This window comes from Symphodus melops (assembly GCF_947650265.1).
Source record: "Symphodus melops genome assembly, chromosome: 3".
Taxonomy (NCBI): domain Eukaryota; kingdom Metazoa; phylum Chordata; class Actinopteri; order Labriformes; family Labridae; genus Symphodus; species Symphodus melops.
Genome location: NC_136693.1, coordinates 1,856,008 through 1,881,895, shown reverse-complemented (window position 1 = coordinate 1,881,895; position 25,888 = coordinate 1,856,008). Strand labels below are relative to the sequence as shown.

The 25,888-nt window shown below is 45.4% G+C and overlaps 1 protein-coding gene across 2 annotated transcripts; it reads right to left on the bottom strand.

Annotated features, from left to right (window-relative positions):
* Positions 1–23,569: 23,569 nt before the first annotated feature.
* On the bottom strand, positions 23,570–25,754 carry LOC306821670 (high choriolytic enzyme 2-like; the record flags this gene model as incomplete). 2 transcript variants are annotated; one of them, XM_079340217.1, is made up of 9 exons in its annotated part: positions 25,640–25,754; positions 25,520–25,547; positions 25,380–25,430; positions 25,096–25,227; positions 24,862–24,979; positions 24,547–24,725; positions 24,349–24,430; positions 24,020–24,141; positions 23,570–23,756 (listed from the first exon to the last, which is right to left on the bottom strand). In XM_079340217.1, coding segments are annotated over exons 1-9 (768 nt in total). In that variant the 5' UTR covers positions 25,694–25,754. The 2 variants fall into 2 exon arrangements, with proteins under 2 accessions (XP_079196343.1, XP_079196342.1); XM_079340216.1 differs by lacking the exon at positions 23,570–23,756 and having other exon boundaries at positions 24,012–24,141.
* Positions 25,755–25,888: the final 134 nt, after the last annotated feature.

The window sequence follows — 25,888 nt, the reverse complement described above, 5'->3', positions numbered from 1 at the left end:
AATCAGAGCTGGATGTGAAGAACATAAACAAACGTTGTGCAAGGTAACGATCCTGCTGAGACTCGCTGTCACGTCAGCCTTCTGGAGGAGGCGTTGATCGCTCGGTGGCAGGCAGGTGTGCTGGTTGCAGACGCAGGGCAGGTGAGCAGAAAGACGAAGAGAAAAAAACAACCACAGGCTGACGGGTGTCACAGAGGAACGACCCTGATATTAAATGATAGTGAAAAATGCTGCAGAAGAATTCTTGCTTGGTCTGTGTTCGGTAACATTTGCATGCAGGATAATATGCAGGAAGGATTTCTCCTTTGTATTCCTCGCCTGTCGTCCACACTTCCTCGCCCCTGAGGTGGCGGTCAGAGCAGGCCGTTGTGGCGGCGGCGGCGGCGGCGGCTGGGAGTCAGTCAGCTGATCACCTCCCAGTCCAGTGTTGTTGTTGCTCAGTTTCCTAATAGAGTCGTCTTTGGTGTCAACCTGTCAGTTAAAAATATTTAATGTTCTGACCACTGCTGCACTCTTTGTCACTTCTTTCTTACCCACCAATCAAAACAAAGAGGGGGCGGGACTTCTGGCATGCACCACTCAGGCTCCAAATCGTCAAGTGCGTATCCGGCCTTGGTGACACAACTCCTGTCAGTCATCCATCTGTCACTGCGTGTTGATGGCTTTACCTTCAGATTAATGGGATTTATTTTTGGCCTTCATTAGAGAGAGACGGTGGATAGGGTCGGAAATTGAACCCGAGTCGACCGCGCTGACGGCTGTAGCCTCCATACGTGGCGATGCGTGCACGACCGCCGCCCCTGATTATTGAGATTTTTCAAAATGTGCTCAAACAGTCCAGAGGTTACATGCAGGCTGCTCAGCTTCAGCATCATTAGCTGTGGGCAGCTGGCCCTTCGCTGACAGCAGCTGGTGCTTCTTCAAACACTTGGACAGGTGTCACAGAGTCCGAGTCTTTCACCAGGCGTCCTCTGTGAGAGCTGGCAGACACTTCACGTCGCTCCAGAGAAACACACACAGGTCTCCGCCTGAATCTCTGACACGCTGCATCCTCTAACCTGTTCACGATAACGTCAACGTGTTGCTCAGTTGCTGGCTAATGATGCTATCCGGCCTGCTAAAAAAGTTCCACACAGTTCTGTGGCTCGATTTTTTTTTTACCCTCCTCTTGAGGGAATGAGTCGTGTGCATGGCGAATCAATCTGATTGAAATCTTAGATCCGTCCGTGTTCATTCAATTAAAAAAGAAGCACTTCACACGTCCCTGAGGGGGAATTCAAATATCTTGAACTAAACATTACTTAGTGTCTTCGTGGTCTGTGCCTGAGCGGCCTCAGGTACTGCAGTGTCTATTTTTGGCTCAGGTCGGAAAAAAAAACCACGAGTTGAAAGCTTTATAGCATCTATCCAATTTTCCCATTAGAACTAATGGACTGATGAAGGTCTTCTCTGCGGTGGACATTACCTGACCTTTGAAGAATAACAACAACACTGGAGAGCGACAGACCTTTGTTTCAAAGAGAGCGAAAAAAATCTACACAGCGTGCTTTTTCCCACCGCCGCCGCCGCCGCCAAAAACCACTCTGCTCAGATTATCAGGAAGAAGTTTAAAGAGTTCCTGCGTAAAGTTAAAATCAGCCTGGACTCAGAGTTCTGCCTCAGACCACTGAGGTTCTTTAAGTGCATGCTAAACTAGCCACCAGCAGACAGAATGCAAAAAACTGCCGGACTAGAAAGATGACGCACGTCTACATTCAGTTCAGTGGAAAAGTTCGTCTTCAGCTTGGAGTCAGGCTAAATACATATTTGTTTTTCCCGCCAAGTAGCGTCGAGCTGCCAATACAAAAAGAAAACATAACTTTAACCTGGTTTATCATCGACCACCATGAACTGTGTGATTGTCAATGTGGTGGCTGAAAACACACCAGCAAGCGACGACTTTAAGCACCCTGAATGTCTGCTGTTTGCTGAGACAAACAAAGATAGACCACGTTGTTCCTCCCTCAGAGGTCTTACTCAAGGCTCAAGTCAACGATGCCAAAACAGTGCCAAATGATGCCGTCAGAACTAATAAAATAAGCAAACAGAACTTACAGTTAGTCTGACAGCCAAAAAAGAAAACACATAGATTTCACATATCAGAAATAATCAAACCTCATTGGCCTCAGAAACTCCAAGGGAATAAAGTTTCTTTCAATCCGAGACTCCATTAACGCCTTCCACATCAAACACTTGTCGTCCCATGCTGCTTTCTTTATGCGCCACATATTAATTTGTCCCAACGCAATCAACCGGAACAAAAAATATGTTCCCCACTCAATATACATGGGTTTGTAACCAAAATAAAAGGTACATGAACTTGCATAAATTAACCCAAAAACAAACCTTTTTAATTACATTTTGTGTACGATATGAACTTCTATTTATGCATTGTATTTATTTATCTTCACCAACTATGAAAATTATGAACCAAATACATGTTGCTTCCATCAGCAGCTACACACGTTATCGTCTCAAAGAGCCGGAAAATTCTTTCTAATACTGAAAATAAGGCCTGAAGTGAAATCCAGCTGAGGCAGCATCCGTTTTCTTCCTCTTATCCGAGGTCAGGTCGTTTACTGTCTCTCTGTGTGACGAGTTAATAAAGAACAGGCAGAGTGCGGTTGATAGAGGAAGGAGATCTGCACTCTGTCGGAGTAAATCGCCGCACAGTGGATCTATGCTCACTGCAAACAGCGGCAGCCTCTTCACCCTCACAGGTCGCTGAACAGCAAACAGAATGCAGCAGTTTCATGATGTGAACAGAGAACAGAATCAGTCACAGGATATAAAACATCATCATGCAGAACATCCTGCTGTATTCTTACTCTGACTTCACCCACATAAATCTACCTTTCTGTTTGTTTGTATACATGCGGTTCACCGGATACATTCAGGACATTTTTAGGAGTTTTTAGTTCTTTTGTAAAAACGCTGTGATAAGTAGATCCAGCACGGTGCGTGTTCACATGAGTTTGCTGACATTGAGCGGTGAGATTTTGGACAGTTCACAGTTTTGAGCAGCCTCTGTTGTTGCTGTTTTAACTGATTTATCCTCTGCTTGAACTAAACTTCCTGGAGGTGCAGCCAAGGCAACTTAAAGCAAAGGAAAGGAAAGGCAGCTCGCTTCAACCATGATTGACGGCAGAAAAACACTCTGAACTGAGGTTTTGTGTTAATGAGGAAGCGATCACATGACCTCATTCAGAGAGACACACAATCTCCTCTCAGCCTTTCCTGAGCACATCGATTTGAAACATTCGAGACGGGGCAAAGCTGAGAGTGACATTCTGACTTTCTTCAATGTGACTTTGACTTTTCAGCCGTAAGCCTGTTAGTGTGTGTCGGTGTTATGATAACACAGAGTGTGTGTGTGTGTGTGTGTGTGTGTGTGTGTGTGTGTGTGTGTGTGTGTGTGTGTGTGTGTGTGTGTGTGTGTGTGTGTGTGTGTGTGTGTGTGTGTGTGTGTGTGTGTGTGTGTGTGTGTGTGTGTGTGTGTGTGTGCGCTCCTCTTCATTCACCTCCAAAGAAGGCGTTGTGACTGCCGCAGCGTGAGTGCGAGTGTGTGAGACCTGCAGACGATGACGGCAGGCAATCATCCCGTCACACACACACACACACACACACACACACACACACACACACACACACACACACACACACACACACACACACACACACAGGTGGTAGTAATCTCTATGTGCTGACATGACCGTCTCAATCTGTCTCTCTGCCTGGAGGCATCCATTGCAGAGCTGATTCAATTTGCCTCCATCAAAATGCAATTTCTCTGCCCCGCCGTCACCGCTCACCCCCCCCCCCCTCCTCCTCCTCCTCCTCCCCCCCCTCTTCTCATCTTCTCATTCCCCTCCTTCTTTTTCCTCCTTGAGCTGCTTTTTCATCCTCTAATCTGACACCTTGCCTCTCTTTCGTCCGTCTTCCCCAGGTGCCATTTACCTCCCGTCTCATCTTTCGCCTCGTCTGTGTTTCATCTCATGGTATTTCCTGTGGGGTTCTTCTGCTCTTCCTACCTGATCAGACTGCAGACTGTGGGTGGGGGTGGCGGGGGGGGTGGGGGGGGGACGTGTGGCGGCAGCACCTTTATCCCCCTCAGGTACAGATGCACTCACTCTGCAGAGGTCAGGGATGATGGATTTAAGAAGATGTGGGTTGTCTTTAGAGTTTCGTGGCCTGCAGCCGCTCTCAGCCTCTCTGCTGGTTAGTGGCAGAAAGGAGCTTCATAAAACCTGATGATGTGCATTTAAAATGGATTAAATGAGGACGCTTTAAAGGCAGAGCACGCTGAATTTCATCAGACATAGATGTCAAAGCTCCTGAACCTGAGAGAGATAGGCACATTTGTGCAAATTGTTCTCATCTTCAGTCCTAATTTGTTGATGCAAGGAGACAATTTAATAAAGTAAGCAGTGCCTGTCCGACATGACGTGACAGGACAGATTTTATAATCCTGAAAAAATAACATTAATATTGTTGAATTTTGTTCCTTTCAGACTGTCGTATTTGCTTTTTATGTCCGCTGGTTCTCCCTCTTCTGTTCCTCGTTGTTACTTTCATCATTTCAAATTAAAGCAAATCCAATAGCATGTTATGCAACTGATTTATTGTCGTTATGCAAATTGTTGCTGCAGTAAAGCGTACATACATGACTCTGCAGAGTCAGCCGACGATTCACCTGCTGCTATAGCTAACATCTAAACAACAGCAAACTGTAGCTGCTAACTCGGCGCGGCTGCATCCATCGCAGGGCGCGTTTTTAAGATCGATGACCTCGCAGCTGCGTGTCGAAAGCTGCTTCGAATGCGTCCTCCTTTCCTTTCCTGCTCACGACGGATCCATCTGTGCACAACCCCCAAGATTCATCTCACGCTAATTAAAACAAGCACACTTTGACAATCACATGTTACAGAGACTAGAACACTTTCATTCTGCACAGCAGGGACTGCATGAAGCCATGCATGACTTCTATTTAAACAAGATGTTTCATTTAACGCTCACAGAAAACACATTTCAAGGACAGACTTTTTTTCACCTTGTCTCTAAGATGTCTCCACAAAACGATGCAGAAAACCTAGTTCATGCATTTGTTACCTCCAGGTTGGATTACTGTCATTCTCTGTTATCAGGGTGCTATGCTAAATCTCAGCGAGTCCAAAATGCTGCCACATGAAAAAAGGGACCACATGACGCCTCTGTTGGCTTCTCTGCACTGGCTCCCTATAAAATGCTTCTCCTCGCTTGCAAAGCTCCAAATGGTCCGACGCCATCTTATCTTAAAGAGGTAAATGTGCCGTGAATATTGCACTCCCAGCATGCATCCTGCTCGTGGTACCTACAGTTTCTAAATGTACTTACAAGAGGGAGAGCCTTCGGTTATCAGACCCCTCTCCTCTGGACTCGTCCACCAGTCGGGTCAGAGAGTAAAAACTTTGAAGAATAGTCTTAAAGCTTTCTTTGTTTGATGAAGCGTACGTCTGGGGCTGGCTCCATTACTGCAGGTCACTCTCTGTAAATCTTCGTTACTAACCTGTATTTTCCTGGGAGCTCCCCATCCTCTTCCTCTGGGTCGCCGGTGGGGACGGCCTGCAGCTCTGGAGCCAGTTAAATCTGCTGATCGTGCTGTATTTTGTTCAGCAGTGGACTGTTGTAAACTGCAGCAGCCCACTAGTAAAACCTCTCCATTTAACCAAACATCGTCTTTTTTGTGTGTGTGTGCAAATGTGATGATACTTTGGGATGATGAAGCGCCGCTAAGAGGTGTTAAGAATGACACAGTCTGCAGCAGCCCGCTCCATCAGGAGCAATAAATAGCTGCAGCGTGATGAGAATGAAAGGTATTAAGAACTATTAATACCTGCTGCTAGCAATGAGCCGTCCATGCTCACTATTTTAACACACTGCTGGGAACAGGCTGCCTTGACTAAAGGGTACAGTGTGTGTTTTAGGGAATCACACCTGCAGATGGAGCTTTAATGAATCCAACATGCATTCAAACACAGGATATGCTCAGTGAACAGTGTTTGTCTTTAGGTCCTGACGGAAATTAATAACTCGCGTGCTCTGGAAAAGGAACAAATAAAATCTGTCATCTGCATCAGTTTGTAAGTCTGTAAAAGCTTCGACCAATGACTGCCACGAGGTACCAATCTGATGGACCAATCACAGCTCTCGCGTGCTCCAGCTCACACTCAAAGCTTACTGACCGCTGAGACGAGAGACGACGTAGTTTTCTACACGATGAAGAGATGAGCTGAGGTCACCTACTGAGGTGGCGGCGCTCGTGCATGTAGGGGGAGGGGGCGTGGCTTTAGAGGGAGTACAGGGGGTGGAGGGGGCGTGGCTTTAGAGGGAGCACAGAGGGGGGAGGGGGCGTGGCTTTAGAGGGAGCACATAGGGGAGGGGGCGTGGCTTTAGAGGGCGCACATAGGGGAGGGGCGTGGCTTTATAGGGAGCGCAGAGGGGGGGAGGGGAGTGGCTTTAGAGGGAGTACAGCGGGGAGGGGGCGTGGCTTTAGAGGGAGCACAGAGGGGGGGAGGGGCGTGGCTTCAGAGGGAGTACATAGGGGAGGGGGTGTGGCTTTAGAGGGAATACAGAGGGGAGGGGGTGTGGCTTTAGAGGGAATACAGAGGGGAGGCGCGTGGCTTTAGAGGGAGCACCTAGGGGAGGGGGCGTGGCTTTAGAGGGAGCACCTAGGGGAGGGGGCGTGGCTTTAGAGGGAGCACAGATGGGGGAAGGGGCGTGGCTTTAGAGGGAGCGCAGAGGGGGCGTGGCTTAAGAGGGAGCACGGGGGGGAGTGGCTTTAGAGGGAGTACAGCGGGGAGGGGGCGTGGCTTTAGAGGGAGCACAGAGGGGGGAGGGGCGTGGCTTCAGAGGGAGTACATAGGGGAGGGGGTGTGGCTTTAGAGGGAATACAGAGGGGAGGGGGTGTGGCTTTAGAGGGAATACAGAGGGGAGGCGCGTGGCTTTAGAGGGAGCACCTAGGGGAGGGGGCGTGGCTTTAGAGGGAGCACCTAGGGGAGGGGGCGTGGCTTTAGAGGGAGCACAGATGGGGGAAGGGGCGTGGCTTTAGAGGGAGCGCAGAGTGGGCGTGGCTTAAGAGGGAGCACGGGGGGGCGTGGCTTTAGAGGGAGCACAGGGTGAGGGGGCGTGGCTTTAGAGGGAGCACTGAGGGAATGCTACTTTTCATATGCTTCATGCTTCTGAACAGGGAATTAAGTAATTAATATTCAAAGTAGTTCCTTTGACGGGTGATATATATTTTTGTACGGACTGTAAGAAAAAGAATACGGGAGAACAAGTGACATAAATAAAAATAATTGTCTCTTCCGAGAAAATACCCAACCCTCCCAATAAAAAAAAAACAAACTCTGGAGACTCAGACGTCCCAGAGGAGTGTGTGAATGACAGTTTGAAGGATTCCCACGAGCTGCAAGTGATAATGAGAATCCAAACACTGTCTGTAAACACACACAGAATCGCCTCCACTCATGTCTGTGTGTCATCTCTCTCCAGCACAGCGTACAAGTGAGTCCACTGCATCCCGCTGGATGAGACGACATACAATATGTTCTGTATAATCAGTGAGTACACTATTAAGTTTGGTCAAAGGTCATGAGATGGATTTCCATTAGCTGACCCTTCGTCATCACTTATCGCAGCCGTCTGCTCTTCAGTCTGATTCACGTGGGCTCAGCCTTCCTCTGGATATAAATCCCCAACATCTATCTGTGTTTGCTGCAGCGCGTTCACACTGAACACACGCTGACTCTTCTCCTTCTTCATTCTCAGGAAAAAGGGGAATGTCTCGCAGCGTGCATTTTGCAGGCGAACGAAACCTTGACGTAAACGTACTGTTGGAAGAATACGAAGACGCTGTTCCTCCAGTCTAATCTGATCCCTCTTCTCTTCCACAGCTGCTCCTTCTGATGCATCGTATTTCTCCGTACTGTGAAGCGAGATCAGCCGGCTGAATGTGCACCCGAAAATACTGTCAAACCTTTGTTTACATTACAAGACCTTTAAACCACCACAAACTATTAAATTGAGGATTTTCTGGCTGGATCGACAAATATTGAACCTGTGCTAGTTTCATATCTGTTTCCATACATCAGTATTTGGTGCAGCAGATTAAACTGGATAACTAAAGTAATTTCCTTGAATTTATTTACATTTCTGAATTTCTTTCTTCAGGTTTGCGCTCTTGTTTTTTAATTCACTCAGGTGTAAACACATTGTGGCTGCCGGGCCTGTTTTAGATTTCCATCCACAATCAGTAAACGAGTAAACGAGTGTTACGGCGGTAGAAGCAGCGTCTTCGGTCTCAGCTCGTCCCATCGTCTCGTCGGAGTTTTGTTGGTCAGAAAGTCTGTCGCTGTCGTTTCCCTGCTGACTTCATTACAGAGCTTCTCCTCACACTCGCGCTGTATGTAATTCTTTCATGACACTCAAATTGGATTCCTGTAGAGAGGAGGTCAGGACCCCCGCTCTGTTTTAAATTACAGCAGATCAGTTGAGAAAATGAAACCTCTGCGGAGTCTCTCCTCGATCGGGAGCGTCGAGTGAAGAACACGGAGAAGAACACGGAGAAGAGAGGAATAAATTCAAGGTCAGCGGGGTGTGCGAGTCTCTGCTGTTATCGAGTAAAAGACCGCGCTCCTCGGGGCTCTCCAGGAGCTCTCTGATTGGCTGGCGGACATGTTACCATGTGAATAAAAGGAAGGCAGACAGATTGCCTCAAACAGCACACAATGCTACATGTGAGAGCCAGAGTGGTGCACAAACAGCACCGCAGATTGGATAAGCTGCTGCTGAACACTGAGACTGGTGTGTTGGCAGGCGTGATATTTTTTTTTGTTAACATGAGGCAGACTTGGACCAACAAATGAAATCCATGTTGACTGTTGACTTGTGATTATTTTCCAGCAGAAACAGGATTTACAGAGTAAACTTCTCCCCCTCTTTGGTTGAGACAATTCTTTGTTCAGCGTTTTTTGGAGACGTGAACGTTTCCATGTTTGGAGTTTAGTTTGTGTGTGCTCGATGCTCTGAAGCTCAGCTCAGCAGGGGTAGAACGGTTGTTTCAAAGGTTCAAATCTGTTTGTTCTGTTTCTATCCAGAGTGAGGTTTAGTCCTAAAAAGTAGAGCAGATTGTATCAGCCTGATTCAGACAGTTTGTCCACCAGTTTAAGAGCAGAGCATCTCTCATCGATTTCGTTTTTACAAAAGTCTTGTGAGCTCTGAGACGGCTCTTTCTTGAATTTCCTTCAGGATCAATAAAGTATCTATCTATCTATCTATCTATCTATCTATCTATCTATCTATCTATCTATCTATCTATCTATCTATCTATCTATCTATCTATCTATCTATCTATCTATCTATCTATCTATCTATCTATCTATCTATCTATCTATCTATCTATCTATCTATCTATCTATCTATCTATCTATCTATCTATCTATCTATCGTTTCTGCACGGAAAGTTTTCTTATACTTGAGGCAAATTTGAAGCTGCAGATTTGTTCTGGAAACGATGTGTGATGAGGATCCAAGCGGTGACCTCTGGTGTTAAAAAAAAAAAACCCTTCAGCGTCACCATGAGGCGAGCGCCAAATGACCTGGAAGTCTTCGCACAATACGGGGTGCGTGCACGGACGTCATAAGATGGTTAAAAAAGATCAGTATTCGATACGAAACCGAAAGTGGGCGTGGCTTATTCCAGAAGCGTTTTCTTTATCCTTCTTGCCACATTTATCAAAATGGATTAAAAAGCGACGTAATCAAGTTACAAATCCTTAAATGAAATGATGTTAACTCTGGCATCAAAACAATCCTCCCATATGTGTCGTTCTGCACAACTTTATGATCGTGATCTACTCTTTTTTTTTTTCTTTCCTTATCATGACGCAAATCGGTTTTCTCGACACACACTGTATGTCCTGTTTAATATTGTTATAACTTTTGATAAAGTTTGATCGTGGATTGGTTTATGTTTTATTTGAGAGTTTAGTGTTTCCTGTTTTTGATTCGTACTTCTGGTTCTCAGTTTTTTTTTGCCCCTCTGTGTTTTTCCTGAATCCTGATGATCCTGATTGTCCTCACCTGTCTCATTCGTCTCACCTGTGTCTGATTACCTCCTGTCCATTTGGTCTCAGTGTTCTGTCGGACTGTTTGGATGTTTCTTGTCTCCTGTTCCTTGTTTTTGGATGAAAGTAAGGTTATTTGTTTCCTCCTTTTCATCGCAGCCTGTGACAGAGAGACGTGTGTGTGATGTCACTCAGGCTTCGGTCTTATCACATGCAGACTGTGCTCAAAGTGAAAACTCTTAAGGGCAGCTGTATGAATAACAAGTTTGTGATTGCAGGAGAAAAATCATCGCTTCCCAACAATAAACTCGCACATCAACCAAATTGGATTTCAAAGGTTTCCCAGGACAGCGGCGCTGGGTTTGATATTCTTGGCAAAGACAGATATTGGTTTTCCTGATAGTGCAGTAACCTTGGTGGCACAGTGCTGCCCTGGCCGCCTGCGTTCTGCTCCATCACACTGATCAGAGCTGACAGGAGCGTCTGAAGCTGCTGAGCCTCGGCTCCTGGGACGGCCACCATCGACCGGCCGCTCGTCAGCGCTCCCGTGATCTTCACGTGTGAACGCACAAAACACGGAACGCACACTTCTTACAGTCCTCGTTAAACAGCAAATTAACTCTATATCGAGCGTGCTAGCAGAGTCGTTGTTGCACTTCAGCAATAACAAAGCAGCTGTTTCCAATTAGCCGTTGAATGCCAAACACCGGCTGTGAAATTAGAGAAAATCTTTGTGCCAGAAAAATCCGACTTGGCATCTTAACTCAAACCTGTAGCGCTCATTTATTCACACTGATTTCATCCTGATGCTGTTTGTGTCGACAACGTGTGAGGCTCTCTCTTACTTAAAGTGCTCCCCAGTCTTTCACACATTACTGACGACGGAGCCTGGCTGCTGCTGCTGCAATGCATTCTGGTCCTTTTCTCACTGTTAGACCTTCATTTACCCCAACGTTGTTTTTGAGCTTGCTTTAAAAAAAAAAAAAAAGCTCACCTATAGCGTCAAAGGAAGAATGAGCGACATTTCAAACATAAGTAGAGCAGAAACGAAGCGTCTCCTCTGTCTGAGTCATGATGGAGAGAAACAGGAGTCCCGCCAGCTGTCCTGTTGTCTGAGCTGTTTCATCATGTTTACGTGGACAGGACGGCCTTGAGTGTAAAAGCTGTTTCAGTCAAGGACTACAGAAGAAGAAGAAGAAGAGCATACTCTGATTATTCGGATGCCTCGTGAGTTTCTTCAGATCACCGTCAGTCTTTATCAGTTTATGTGCAACGTGAAGCTTTTTATTTTTCTTGTCTGCTTGAGCGTCGTGGTGCGTTCTCCTTGATAACTCCTTCCTGCGTGTCCTGGAATTTCTGTAATTCCTCAGTTCATGTGTAATGTTAATTCAATGTTGCTGATGTCAGTCAGAGCTCGGCTTTATCTCGACACCGAGGACAGCGGAGAGAGTCGTCGGCTCCTCCTGATATCTGCAAGGATGTCTGGGAGAGTTGTCGTTCGCTGCAGGGTTCTTGACGTCTCGCTGGGTCAATGTGACCCTGATACTGGTGAAGTCTTTAGAAAATATGCAGAGTCTTTGGAAGTGTCTGAGCTGTTTGAGCGTGACACTGAAGCACAAGCGTGATGTTGAATCGTGTCTCCTGCAGTATTTATCCGATATATAAACCTTCATCACCGTCTGAGTCTAATGAGTCTTCAGCGTGTTTTGGTTTGAGGCTGGAGCTCAAGGGCGACACCTACTGGATCAAAAAGTCGCACATTCTTCCTTCAAGATCCTTGACTATTTTTTTTCTGTTTGCCCGGTTAAAAACCACGATAAAGGACATAAAATGCAAAGATTTCAGCCATGAACGACTTGAGGCTTAATTAGGAGATGGTGTGAGTTGCAGTCTGACTTTTTCAGGTGAGTCTGCTTTTCTTCGGCTCCGTTGATGGAAAACCTCCCCGAGGCTTTTAAAGCGCTCTGTGGACAAACACCTCTCTCATTACCTCCATCTGAACCTCTGCTAATGACAGCCTCACAGCCGGCACACCTCAGCCTCATAATGAGCGCAGATAAAAATGCAACACTTTGCATCCTATAACAAAGCGTGAATGGAGAGCTCAGCCACACACACACACACACACACACACACACACACACACACTCATAAGGATATGAAAAAAGGTGGTGGATGATGGAGAGCGAGCTGCTCAGACATCAAACAGCTTCTCAGCGTCTGAATCCACTCCAACATTATTATCACGTCATTACACGAGGACACGGATTAGACAAGGACACGCACGCTAATTTGTTCATAATAACGCAGCTGTGTTGAACAGATTTGAATGGAGGACAGCTTTTGTTTTCTTGTCGCTTTAGAAATGCAACACGGATATTTGTGGATGCAGAATTCAATATTTACTGGGTTTGAGACCCTCGTCATCTTAATAACATTTACAGCATCTAAGAGATTCCTTTATTATGTTTTTGGAGGTCGTTGCTGTTCTCTTGTGGCAAAAATATAACAAAACATTTTGAAACATTTACCTCACATGACAAAAAAAACAAAGGTCAAAACATGCAGCGCTGTAATCGTTCACTCTCGAAGCTAAAATCTGAATCCTAATTGATCCTCCGTACATTTTGCAGCAACACCGATGAGAACGACGACACTCAACCACGACGCGGAAGTGCAAAACTCTGCAGTTTGTCGACCGTCCGGCTCCAGGAACATCGTAAGTCACATGCACGAAATCCAAAAAAGCCTGATTGAACATGTTTGACAGTCTGGTAGGTCAAAAAACGCTCATCCAACATCATCATGTAAAAACTTCTAACAAATCCAGTCAAAGATTAAAAATGATTCTGTAGCTTTGTGATGAGATCCTTCATGTTTACTATTTGTGTGTTTTTTAAATGCTTTCATTATTAAAGTGTGTTTGAATCATCTGTGTACGACGCTCGAGTGTCTTTGTCTCACGACGTCCCTCCATCTGTCCCAAACACTTTGATGTCATTGAGATTTCCTTTTTTCAGGATCAAGGAAGCTCAGGAACATTTCTCTGTGATGATCGAGCTGCTGTAACTCAGGACATTAGTGTGTGTGTGTGTGTGTGTGTGTGTGTGTGTGTGTGTGTGTGTGTGCAATTGCAATTTGGCGTATGCATCGCACGATATTACAATGTTGTGTTATTTGTACGCAAACTGTGAGACTTGATTCGTGTGTGTGTGTGTGTGTGTGTGTGTGTGTGTGTGTGTGTGTGTGTGTGTGTGTGTGTGTGTGTGTGTGTGTGTGTGTGTGTGTGTGTGTGTGTGTGTGTGTGTGTGTGTGTGTGTGTGTGTGTGTGTGTGTGTGTGTGTGTGTGTGTGTGTGATACGCCCCAGAGGAGTGATCTTCTTTATATCAGAATGTTTGCAGAGATAAAAACACAACAGGCTCGACGCTGATTTGTTTCAGGAAGCATCTGATTGCCTGACTGACTCTCGCGCTCCGTCACAGAACGCCGTGTCTTCTTATCCGCGCTCGTTTCTCTTTGTCTGCTAAGTGCAGGCCTTACGACGGAGCCAGAGTTGAGATAGATATATTCAATGTATAAGCATAATCCTGAGCCTGCAGGCGGATCTTCTCGCTCCTCTGAGTCCAATTATAGAGTGTGTGTTGTGTAAGCAGACAGGCGGTGTTTCAGATCCAGCCCCAGATCCAGCCAGCAGCAGCCACCTCCCCTCTACCTCGCTTTGACACCCACACTCGCATTATATACCCGCCTATGTGCACACACACACACACACACACACACACACACACACACACACACACACACACACACGTTATGATTTGTGAAGATTTAACGAGGCATGCTGTGCTGCTTGCATTGTTGTTTACTCTCACATTCACCCCCATATGTACAGTTAACTAGACACGACTTCTCTAATGGTGTGAGCATAAAAAAAAAAAAAAGATGGAAATCAGCATCTCACTTTCTCTTTTTATCAGTTTCACATCATCCCTGCCTCTGCAAAAAAATATATATATTTATAGACAGCTAATTTGATCTGCCAAATGCTGCCTGGGTTACATCCAGTGTGACAGCTTAAGTCAACAAGTTCTGTCAACGAAGTGACAAAATACCTCCCAGAGCGCCCTGTGACAGAAACCTTTTCTGAACCGATGCCTTCGTCAGACTCATGCCAATGTTTGTCTGTGCCTTTTCAAATCTCTTACAAATGACTCAGATGGAGAAGTAGGAGTGTTTCAAAAAGTCGTGGTGAATTATTCCAGGCCGTTCGTTCAGCCTTTACAGATCGCTGTAACTTATTGATTGATTTCCAGCTCTCGCACTGAGCTCAGCTTTTTGCAATCTGTGAAAATGTTTCCTGTTAATGTCTTATCTATCTATCTATCTATCTATCTATCTATCTATCTAGCTAGCTAGCTAGATCAATACACTTAGCTAGCTAGCTAGATCGATAGCTAGCTGGCTAGCTAGATCGATAGCTATCTGGCTAGATAGATAGATAGATAGATAGATAGAAAGATAGATAGATAGATAGATAGATAGATAGATAGATAGCCATCGATCTAGATAGATAGATAGCCATCGATCTAGCTAGATAGATAGCCATCGATCTAGCTAGATAGGTAGATAGCCATCGATCTAGCTAGGTAGCCAGCTAGCTATCAATCTCGATACACTTTCTCAGATTTTGGTTGATCCATCATCTGTATCAGTTTCTACGCCTGCAAAAACTTCGACCGACGTCTGCCACGAGGTACCAATCTGATGAACCAATCACACGCCTCCCTGTCTCCCTGCTCGTTTCTCTACGCCATGCATGCATGCATGCGCGAGTCCACACTCAAAGCTGGTCACAGATGTCGGAGTTCAGGTACTGTGCGGTTCAGGTACTAACAGCGTCTCCCTCGCACGCTGGATAGTGACGATACAGGATGTCACGCGTAAAACTAAATCAACAAGGTCAATTATACGACTGAAATGTTTAAATTAAACAAATAAAAATTAAAAATTAAAATATTTCTGGATCTTGCAGAGTATAACGATGAGTGTCTACGGTTCCTGCTTTTTGCTGGTCTTGATTTGGTCCTGAATCGTCTCGGTCTCGACCCTCGGATGTCTCGGTCTTAATGCACGTTGGTCGTAGTCATGGTCTCGCTCTGCGTCGCCTCGACTCAAACACTCGTCTCTTCACAGCCTCCAGAGCTGATAGGAAGGCAGAACGATTCGTCATTTGTCTTTATTTGAAAATGAAACTGAAGCTGCCTGAAAAGCAAAGCACATCTTTATTCACGAGCAGCACACTCCTGTTCCCCCCCGTGGAGCCTTGAAATGTCAGAGAGGAAGAAGGTTGCAGGTTGTCGGCTCACAGACCGCCGCTGACAGGAAACAAAAATGATGGTTTTTCATACCGCTGTCATTATTGGCGTGACCGTGTGGAGGTCTAGCGCGATATGTGGCCCTGTGGAGTCTTTAAACTCCCGGCTCTGTGTCAGTAATGACACCCAGCGGGAGAGAGATGTTGCTCAGTGCCAAGGACCTTTCTCCCCTTCTGAACACATCCGCTCTCTCCGCCTCACTCTGATATCTCTAACACGAACTGTCACGCTGTCCTTCACCCTTCATCCCTCACAGCAGCATCCCTCCCTCGCTTACCGGCTCCTCCCACCCCCGCCCGTCCGTCCACGCATCCCTTGTAAACATCAATTTCCCTCCCTGGAATAAGAAGAGATTTTTTCCGACACAGCAGATTGAACAGAAAAAAAAAGCGTGTGAGTGTTTTCCTCGAGCAGGTGCAGAGAGGGAACATTCGTCACGCTGATGTTCATGAACCTGTGCGGCGTTCGTGTTTAAATCAGCAGCTCATTGATTCAGCATCTTTATGATGACACCCTGTGGCTGTGCGTCTTCGTGAAACACAGTCTGAATCTCATCTCCTAACATCTGTGTTCGGGGATTGGATTTCCAAAACTCGACCCCCAAAATAACCACGTTGGAGGCTGGTGACCCCCCATGTTCCCGAAGGCTTTTGAGCATATTTAAAAAATATCTATATTTTGTATTTAACGTGCAGTGTTGAGCATATATCGATGCTAATGAGTTTAAAATAAGCTGCAAAATCCTGCAGTTTTTGCTGAGACAGCATTTGTAGTTTTTCTTCCTCTTCGAGAGAAGTTCTGTCCCTTTGATGCAGCGTTACGTTTCTCTCCACTCAGTCCACATAAAAACTGGCAGGACACATTTCAAAGACTTGAGAGTGATCATATTCTCAGCTCGTTGGAGGAGAGTGCAGAGTTTGTTCTTGACCTCGCAGGAACTATGAAGAAATAATGAGACTCTCCCCTCGCCTTCCTCTGTCGCGTCTCTGCTCTCATCTTTGTGCGTCTGTGTCGTTTACTCTTCAGAATCAGTCGGTGGTTAAACTTCCTCTCCCTCCGTGATCCTGTCTTTCTCCTGCATCCGTCATCTGACACCTTCTGAGAAACACAGAAACACTCTGACTCCAAGTCGCCCAGCGTCCTTCTCCTCCAGCTCCTCCGTCTCTCCATTCCTCCATCCATCCATCCATCGCGCCCCCCTGTGGCTTCCATCCCATTCACACCCTGAAAACACCTCAGAGAAGAAGTGTGTGTGTGTGTGTGTGTGTGTGAGAGAGAGAGAGAGAGAGAGAGGGTGTGTGAAAGGGTGTGAGATGATAAAAAAAAGACAACACTTAAGAAGTGGTTATAATTTAAAAAAAGAGGTGTACTGTGAAGGCTTCAGCATCATCCACCATCAATGTTCTGGTAGTTTGTTCCAGATATACGCAGCATAGAAGCTGAACGCTGCTTCTCCTTGTTTGGTTCTGACTCTGTTCCAGATATACGCAGCATAGAAGCTGAACGCTGCTTCTCCTTGTTTGGTTCTGACTCTGTTCCAGATATACGCAGCATAGAAGCTGAACGCTGCGTCTCCATGTTTGGTTCTGACTCTGTTCCAGATAGGCACAGTTCAGCGTTAGTTTCCTACGCAGGCCGCCCCGTACAGACAGCTGTGTGTATATGTGCTTTGAACCTCTTTGCTACATATCCGTGTGAACGCAACACGACCCTGCTGTGGTGTAAAGAGCTCAGACTGATAGAGGGAGAGGAGCACGTTGCCTTCAGGGCTTTCTGACAGAGAAGGTGAGATGCAGAGAATAAACACTTCTTTGCAGGTGGTAGTTCGTGGTCACTCCAGGACGAGGTGTTCAGTGTCCGGAGGGGGCGGTAACTTGTCCTGTAATTCATGTCAGTGCACGCCATCGAAAATGATTGTAAACCTGTGATCGTATGCTCGCATCATTTTGCTCTGAGGAACACGGTGAGATGAAATAACAATCCGTGCGTCCTTTAAAGTGTTTCACATTGAACGTCGCTCCAAACCGTTTGCTCCCGCCTCTGAGTGCTGGAGCTTACGAAAGCAGTTTTCAACACGGTCTTAAAGATCCACATACTCCGTGCATGCTGTGGTCCGTTGGCGCCGCGCTCTGTTCTCTTGTTTTACTCCGTGGTCCAACTGTTGGTGGCCGAACAGAACAGAACTTTTGGTAGGCGTGGCATAGTGCAGCGTAACTGACTGAACTTCATGATGTGAGAGCGACCTCAGAGACACGACGTGGACGGATGATGTTTAGCGTGTAAAGTTGGCGGACGGCGTCTCGAATCATCCAGAGAGCCGCTGATCAAAGAAACATCCGTCTCACTTTTTCAGTGAGTTCGACGACAACCTGAGTGAGCTCAAAAAAAGACACCCGTCTGTCTGCTGTCCAGGAGCTCCGCTAACAAACTACCCCATTAGTGCTGAGTGTGTGTGTGTGTGTGTGTGTGTGTGTGTGTGTGTGTGTGTGTGTGTGTGTGTGTGTGTGTGTGTGTGTGTGTGTGTGTGTGTGTGTGTGTGTGTGTGTGTGTGTGTGTGTGTGTGTGTGTGTGTGCTCACTAGTTTGGTATACCATCCAACACATTCTCCCCTCTTCTCTGATAACGTGCTGTTGCTAAGATACCAGCCGCTCGTCTTTACTCCTCCACACACAACCAGCTTGTGTGTGTGTGTGTGATGGAGTGTGAGATCTTTTCTCCCTACCTGCACACAACACACACACACACACACACACTTCTGTATTCATCATAGCTCCACACCCGTTCGACACCCTGAAAGGTCGCTGTTTGAAAAGAAGGAAAGGTGTGTGTGTGTTTTTTAATGCTTCCTCCCACTCTCCTGCACACTCAGCCCCGCCTCCTGTAACCTGTGGAACAAATCAAACAGGAGCCTCAGACTGACCCGACACCAGCCGAGACACTTAGAACAACAACATTTACATCCTGCGAGTCTTTAAACAGGTGCCGTCTCGAAGACATGAACATATTCCTGCGGCGTGATTCAGCCCTCGGTGGAGATCTGATACCTGAAGATGCTGCTGCACATCCTGGCAAGATGCAACATGCTGCTGCTGCTGCTGAGCATCGGGTGGTCTGCGGGTGTCTTTACCACTATCACACTCAGAGCTCTCAATGTTTGAAACCTAAATAAACATGCATCCCGCGCTGAGTTTGTTTTTAACCCCTCGACGCCTGAATTTGTTTCCAAGTATTAAAGCATTTTTTTTACGTGTTTCTGCTTTCAAGTACCGTAAATTCCGGACTATTGAGCGCACCTGGATATAAGCCGCACTGGCTAAAATAAGTTAAAAAAAAATGTATTTGTACATATATAAGCCGCACTTGATTATAAGCCGCAGGTGTCCACGCTATAACAAGAGCTATTTACACAGAAAGACGTGACACAAAGACATTTTCACTTTTAATTAAATACGTACTACCGGTAACATCCGCAAATATGAAGCCTAGTGGAAATCCTTGATCGAACAGTGTCTGTAACACGGCTGATGAAAAAGATGACCGTAATATATTTCACAAGAAAAAGTCCATCCATTCACTGCCTCAGAATGACTTCATTACTCACTTCCTCAGTCTCTTCGCTGTCAGTGTCATCTTAACGTGCAGCAGCTCTGTTAGCTTCTTTGACAGCCAGCTCGATCGCCTTTAACGTGAAAGCTGCATCATATGCATTTCTCCGTGTGTTTTCCATCATGAGGGTGCGTCGTGCATGAAGCGCAAAATGACTGATATTAAGATCCGATGTGACGAGGTCAAATGTTATTGCGGCAGGAGCTCATTCTCCCCCAAGAAAAATCCATAAATAACCGCATCCTTGTAAAAGCCGCAGTGTTGAAAACGTGACAAAAAAGTAGCGGCTTATAGTCCGAAATTTACGGTAGATGCTCAATTAACTTGAGAACGTTTATTTGAATATAGCACATAATTAGATATTAGCACATCAAACGGATGTCTCTGACTGGTCCTATCACAAACTCATGCTTGTAAAAGTTTCCTTGGAGTGCATTGAAAGTGCATCAACGCTATCGGACGCTATTTTAGCTGCATTTGGAGCGGAAGCGGTTTGATGCAAATTCACGACAACAGGCGTCAAAGGGTTAAAACGAGGTGTGGTCAGGCACACGGCGTGGAACTGCATCTTAGACCACCTTAAACCTCACACAGGGACGCGCAGCAGCAGGCTGAGATCAGCAGCTTCTGCTGAAACATTCAAACAGACTCTTTAACGGAGCCGAGGGCGGCACACTCACGAGCTCTCGTGCAACAGGGACTCGGATTTATTATGAATCTTATGCATAAGTAAAAGTACCACCCTCTATAGACCTGTAGTGCAGATACAGTGCTGCAGCCTGTTCAGGGTCCATTATGCACATTAGAGAATAAAACCAAAGATTCCAACAGATAGAATAATAAAAAAAACGTCATACTTCACGAGCTCTTTTTGATTGTTTCTTATTATTCAGCGAAATGTAACTTCAATCCACCATCGACATATTTCATTCAGTGTCCCGTGTGTGTGTGTGTGTGTGTGTGTGTGTGTGTGTGTGTGTGTGTGTGTGTGTGTGTGTGTGTGTGTGTGTGTGTGTGTGTGTGTTCTGAATTAGCCGGACTGTGTTTGGTCTATTCAAGAATAAGAGATGAGATCCACTATGTAAATATCACCGTGCCGGCCTGCAGGCGTACCTGACTCTTCGGGGGGAATCAGATCGGACACTCTGATTGGCTTGATTCTTTGTGCGCCCAAAAACACACCAATGAATAACCAAGAAAGCTAATCCAAGCCCTTTGCACTCTGCGCCTCAGATTGTGCACGTTAAAAACATAACGTAGACGCCATGCTGTCAAAATACAGACTTCAGTTTTCAGCTGTCTTCACCGGTAAACAGAATAATCGGTCAGAACGCTCCGGTGTGGCGCTGCCTTCAAACCAATCCAGGAGGACACGTTTCCTTCATGTCTGCTCATATGAGGTCAATCTATGATTCAGTCGATATGTCACATGTTGTGCCTTTAATGTGTCTTCAGAAACCAATACGTGACCTCAGTCGGACCATGTCTGTGTTTTATAAAATCTCTGATTTGTGGTCCTGGAGATGTGGAAGAATTCCCCAGAAAACTATCAATCGCATCGACTGAGAATTCATTTAATATTTACCAGAGATAAAAAGGCAGTAGGAACACACACACACACACACACACACACACACGCACACACACGCCCCTACACTCAGAGTGAGACACTGTTGGGATTGCTTGATTTTTGTCTGTACACATTTGTACCCATATGAGTGTGTGACTGCCTGCAGCACATTAGATGAGAGAGACGCCTTTCAAAATAAAGCTGTCAGTGAAGAGACACTTTCTGCTGCTTGCTAAAAAAAAAATGTTTCACCTAATTTTAAGTTTTGCCCGGGAAGCGCTGAGAGCGCGCTGAGCTTTGAGACGAGTCCCTGCGCCGCAGAGTGATGAGTCACTTCAGTGAAGTAAACAGCAGCGATGCAGAGAGCGATAGAGAGAGAGAGAGCAGTTGATCTGTTCGTGCAGAATCTGTTCGTGCACTTGGAGGATTTTCAGCTCCTCCAGGATCTTAACGAGAACAGTACAGACTGCATTTCTGTTTGTTGTCAGCAGTTCTATTTCACCGAGTCTGTTTCCCCTCATCTCACACAGTCAGTCCAGCATGTTTCATGTAAGAGGGAGAATTCACCGACATGTCCACAATCATGAATTTAAGGACAACAGGAGCGTCTGCAGAGACATCATGACATCATCCCGCTGATCCTGAACTCACTCGCTTAGAAAAAACAAAGATAACTTTCGTCGTCTTTTCTCCAACATGTTTGCGTGAATATGAAAAACTTTCCAGACCTGTGGAGCTGTTGCACCAGCTCGATTAAGTCTTGAGTTTGAAACCGATTCCTTTGTATCTTCGGTCGTGTCGTTGTTCGGTTTGCACTGCAGGGAGATACTCTTGCAAAGCAGGAGGTGTGTGGAAAAGCAGCCGAAATCACCGCTCTGTTAAATGTAGGTTGTGAAGTAGTTTAAAAATACAGCAGCAGGATGCAGCAGGAGTCAGTGTGACGGGAAACTCAAACCTTACGATCAAATATCAGGCGTCCTTAAAACTTTGAGAAACATTTCGGTAAAATATGGGCAAAAAAAACAAACAAAAAAACTACCCTCTATGATACAGTCAGAGTGTAACACAAAAGAACCGGTTTAAAGATGCTCTCTCATTAAGACGGAGTGAAATAGAGCGAGCTGACTCAGCGCTGTGGAAGTGTGAGCTCAGGCTGCTCCTCACAGGCCCGTGTTCAACCTGAAGGTGTGAAGAAGTGTGACGCCACGAAGACGTTTTTAGAAACCTGTCGGGGAAAAAACGGAACTTCTTCAAAACAAAACAGATCCTGATCATAACAGTGTGACGCTTCAGTGTGTTTTTATTCTTTTGTGTTGTCTTGTAAGTGTTTTATGCTTTCAGTGTAGGATAAAGTCCTCCAGGGGGAATAAAGGTTTCCATTCATTCAAAGTTATTTATATGTAAAGAGCGCCTTACAAAGTGCTTCACGAGACATCAAATTCATTTAAAGAAACTCTAAAAAACTTGAACTAAATCCGTTCAAATAAAATAAAAATTGACTGAAAGGACTGGACAATAAAAGTCTGTTGAATTTTAAAAACATTGCTGCTCAGTTGATCTGATCTCCCGGGTCAGATGAGCCCAATAATCTTTTCTCCCCTCGGTTTCCTGCTCACTTCCTGTTTCAACAGGAAGTGCCCGTGAGACGGAGAGCGGCAGATAAACAACTTCAGATTCTTCCAGTCAGTTTCTCAAGTTGTTTCCTTTTTGAACAAATGAAACTTTTTTTCCCGGTTAAATATAAATGTTTGAAGCCTGAGTGACGTCGCCCGTCTGTTCCTGCAGGGGGCGCTGCGGAGCATCATCAGTTTTATCTTTATTGTGTTTTAAGTACCTGTGATGTGACTTCTTCTCCCTCGTCTGCGATATTTTTGTTTTATTTTCATCATCTTGTCGACTTTTTATGTCTTATTTAATTTCTCTTCATCGTTTCACTTTGTAGCTTTAACTTCCTTTTAATGACTTCCTGTGCGGCCCTTCTTATTCCTGTTATTTGCATTTCTATTATTTCTCTGTTTGGCCTGATTGTTCTGTTGACATTATATCTTTGTCTGTCAAATCACTTTGTAAACGACGCTACACAAAGAAAGTGAGATTTTTAATCTGAGTGACTTTTTCTTCCAGGTTGAATAAGAAGAGAAAGAAGAAGTGTGATCCAAAGTGTGACTGAAAGTGTCACACTGCCCCCGTGTGGTCATGAAACACAATCACACCCTTTTTTTTTTTTCATTCAATTTTTTATTTTTAATTTTAATAGTTGTCAGAGTGAATACAGAGACAAAGACTTAACGTACAGAAAGAAACCCTGAAACAATCCAACAACATGAGACGTTGAGACGTTGATTTGAGCGAGTGGGCGTCGCTATTGTTTGATTATCTGTCATCTATCAGATGATCTATCAGATCTTACAGGTGCTTACAGTCACAACTTTAAACTCTGATTTGATGACTCTTTAGTTTGGTCAGATTACTCAAATACATTTTATTCCCTCAAAGATTTAACAGAAATTGTGATTCGCTTTGAGTCTAATTGCAATTTTAATGACTTTCCTTTATTATAATTGAGCTCAAACTTGTGATTGATAATTTTAAATTACTGTGCACCTTGTTTTCTGCTTTTTAAGTCGAAGTCAATAATTTAGTCACATAACATGTTCTTCTGTACTGCAGGAGACAATGTTTGCATACGATGAATTTCCCTCGGGATCAATAAAGTATCTATCTATCTATGTTTACAGATTCATCGTCCCTCGCTTCGCTTGAGCCCACGAAATCCAATCACACCCAAATGATAACGTCTGACATTTAAAACCAATAAAACCCTGAAGTGGAAATATATTAAAAAATCAGAGAGCTAATATATAGGCTGCTGAATTCAGCATAAATGGAGAGATGTAATACCATCAACCTCCAGCAGGCGGCCGTTCATTACAGCAACATGGATCTATGAGGTAGTCAATAAGAAGCAGCAACGCGGGGGTCAAAGGTCATGTCATGTCACTTCCCAGTGTTTTCTCCGCAAGCCGAGAGGTCCATCCTTTTCCTGCCGTCACTTAAAGTTTCTGAGGAAAAAAGTAACGACATTTCTTTAACGTGGGTTTCCTGTGATAACGTTTTTTTTTTTTTCTACAAATTCTCAATCGATTTGTCTCATTATCTCGGGATCCAAATCCTAGTTTCCTGTGAAAAAGAGTCAAATTTACAAGATCTCAAAGGAGCAATGTGTAACTCTGACACCTGGTGTTTAAAATGGGCACTGCGGTCACACTTCATAACATCACAGAGAGCTGCCTCCCTCCAGAGAGAATAACGGATGTTTACTCACAGCAGTAAAGCCTGTTGACACGATCGATGTCGTTCTGGCTCATCTTCGCGGCTTGTCCAAACTGACGGTTCGGATCGTCCTTCGCGACGATGGTTGGTTGACCGTTTTTGGAGAAGGCGTAACTTGAGAAGGAAACAAGCACATAATTTTTTACAGACTTTAAATTGGGACTTTCAAAATAAGACGTCTTCTTTTTTTGTCATGAAAAGATGAAGCTGATGTTGCACCCCTGATGGCCACCCCTGCAGAAGTCAGTGCCTCAGTTGCCCCCCCCCCTCCCCCTCCCCCCCGTCTGCACACGCCCCTGTTTTGGTGACACAAACACTTACTTGCTGTAATGCATGACAGAGTCAAAGTCGTACGGAGTTTCCAAGTTGTTCGTCTGCTCCTTTCTAAAGTTAGATTCGGTTCCTGCAGGAAAAGAAAGCAGAGCACAGTATTCAGCTTTTACCTGTTCTATCACAAAGCAGTAAAAATCCTCTCCCTGATGTTGCACCTTGTTTTCTCCATGTGGAGGATCATCATACCTGACTGAATGTTCTGGGTGAGGATGGAGACGTGTTGGTCCCTGTCGGAGCGGACTTGTTCGTGGTGGAAGCCCAGAGCGTGGAGCACCTCGTGCTGCACCGTGTCCAAGTACAAACAGCCTCTTTGACTCAGAGAGATCGGCTGTCCTCGGTTCTGACGGCCCAGGTATGAGAAGCACCTGAGACACGCACGGTGAAAATCACAGTTTAAATAAAGGGGCTTAAGAGGCCTCAATTTCTACCAGTCACACATCAGGTATCAGCAGTGTGTGTGTGTGTGTGTGTGTGTGTGTGTGTGTGTGTGTGTATTCCCACCCGGATCCAGAGTAGAAGTAGATGTAATTCCTTTCCCGACGTCTCCACATGAAGCGGATGCAGGTGCTCTGGTGGAAGGTCAGCAGGCCTCTGATGATGATGTTCTGCTCTTCTCTGGCTGCAGGGAGAGAAAAAAAAGACAGGTGAGGAGTCTTGTTTCCTTCAAGCACAAGATCCATTCATTCATTGTTTGATAAAATAATAAATAATATTATTTGCATTAGGCCTACATACAGTATTGTGAGGAGATAGTGACGGGCACGTAGACGAAGTTTCCGGTTTTAGGCCACTTGCAGCCGGTTGCTGTGCACGAGTCGGCGTTCTTGTTTGTGTTTGGCAGCAGGTCTCCGTGAATCAGCCTTGTCTCTGCAAAACAACAAATAAACAAATATCTGAAACTGCAAAACTATACGATAATCAGCAGCTGCAGCTCGGACTGTTTTATCTGATCATGTGGTTTATCCAACAGGACCGAAGACATCAGGTCGTTTAAATACAGTATATGAAAGTTGTCTTACTTGCACGAGAATTAACTCTGGAGATGGTCAGAGAGACGTCCGAGGAAACCTCTAAAAGCAAACAGAGATGAAGCACGTCAGTTTGTTTGTTACTCATGAATGAAAATGAAACACGATGTTTGAACGCAGCTTGTCCTCACCGTTCAGAACTTCATCATCAACGGCGCTCTGACGTGGAAAAAACACACAAAATGAAATAACATGAGATAAAACAAAACGGTGCAATGTTTGATATCAGGGCTGAATAAATCAGACTTTACCGCGGGGAGTGCACCCAGCGAGAGGAAGAGGAGGCCGAGGAAGACGGGAGTCATGGTGACGACGATGATGATGAGCCTTCAGCTTCAGATCAGTGAGGTTACCTGCAGGAGTGTGATGGTGGGCGCTGCTGCAGGTGTGAAGCTTCCTTCGCTCTTTTTTAAAGGCCGCTCACGAGGTGTGTCCCATCTTTCACCATCAGCCCTCAGTCATCACGCTTTTTGTGAAACTCGAGAAGAATCGCTGAACAG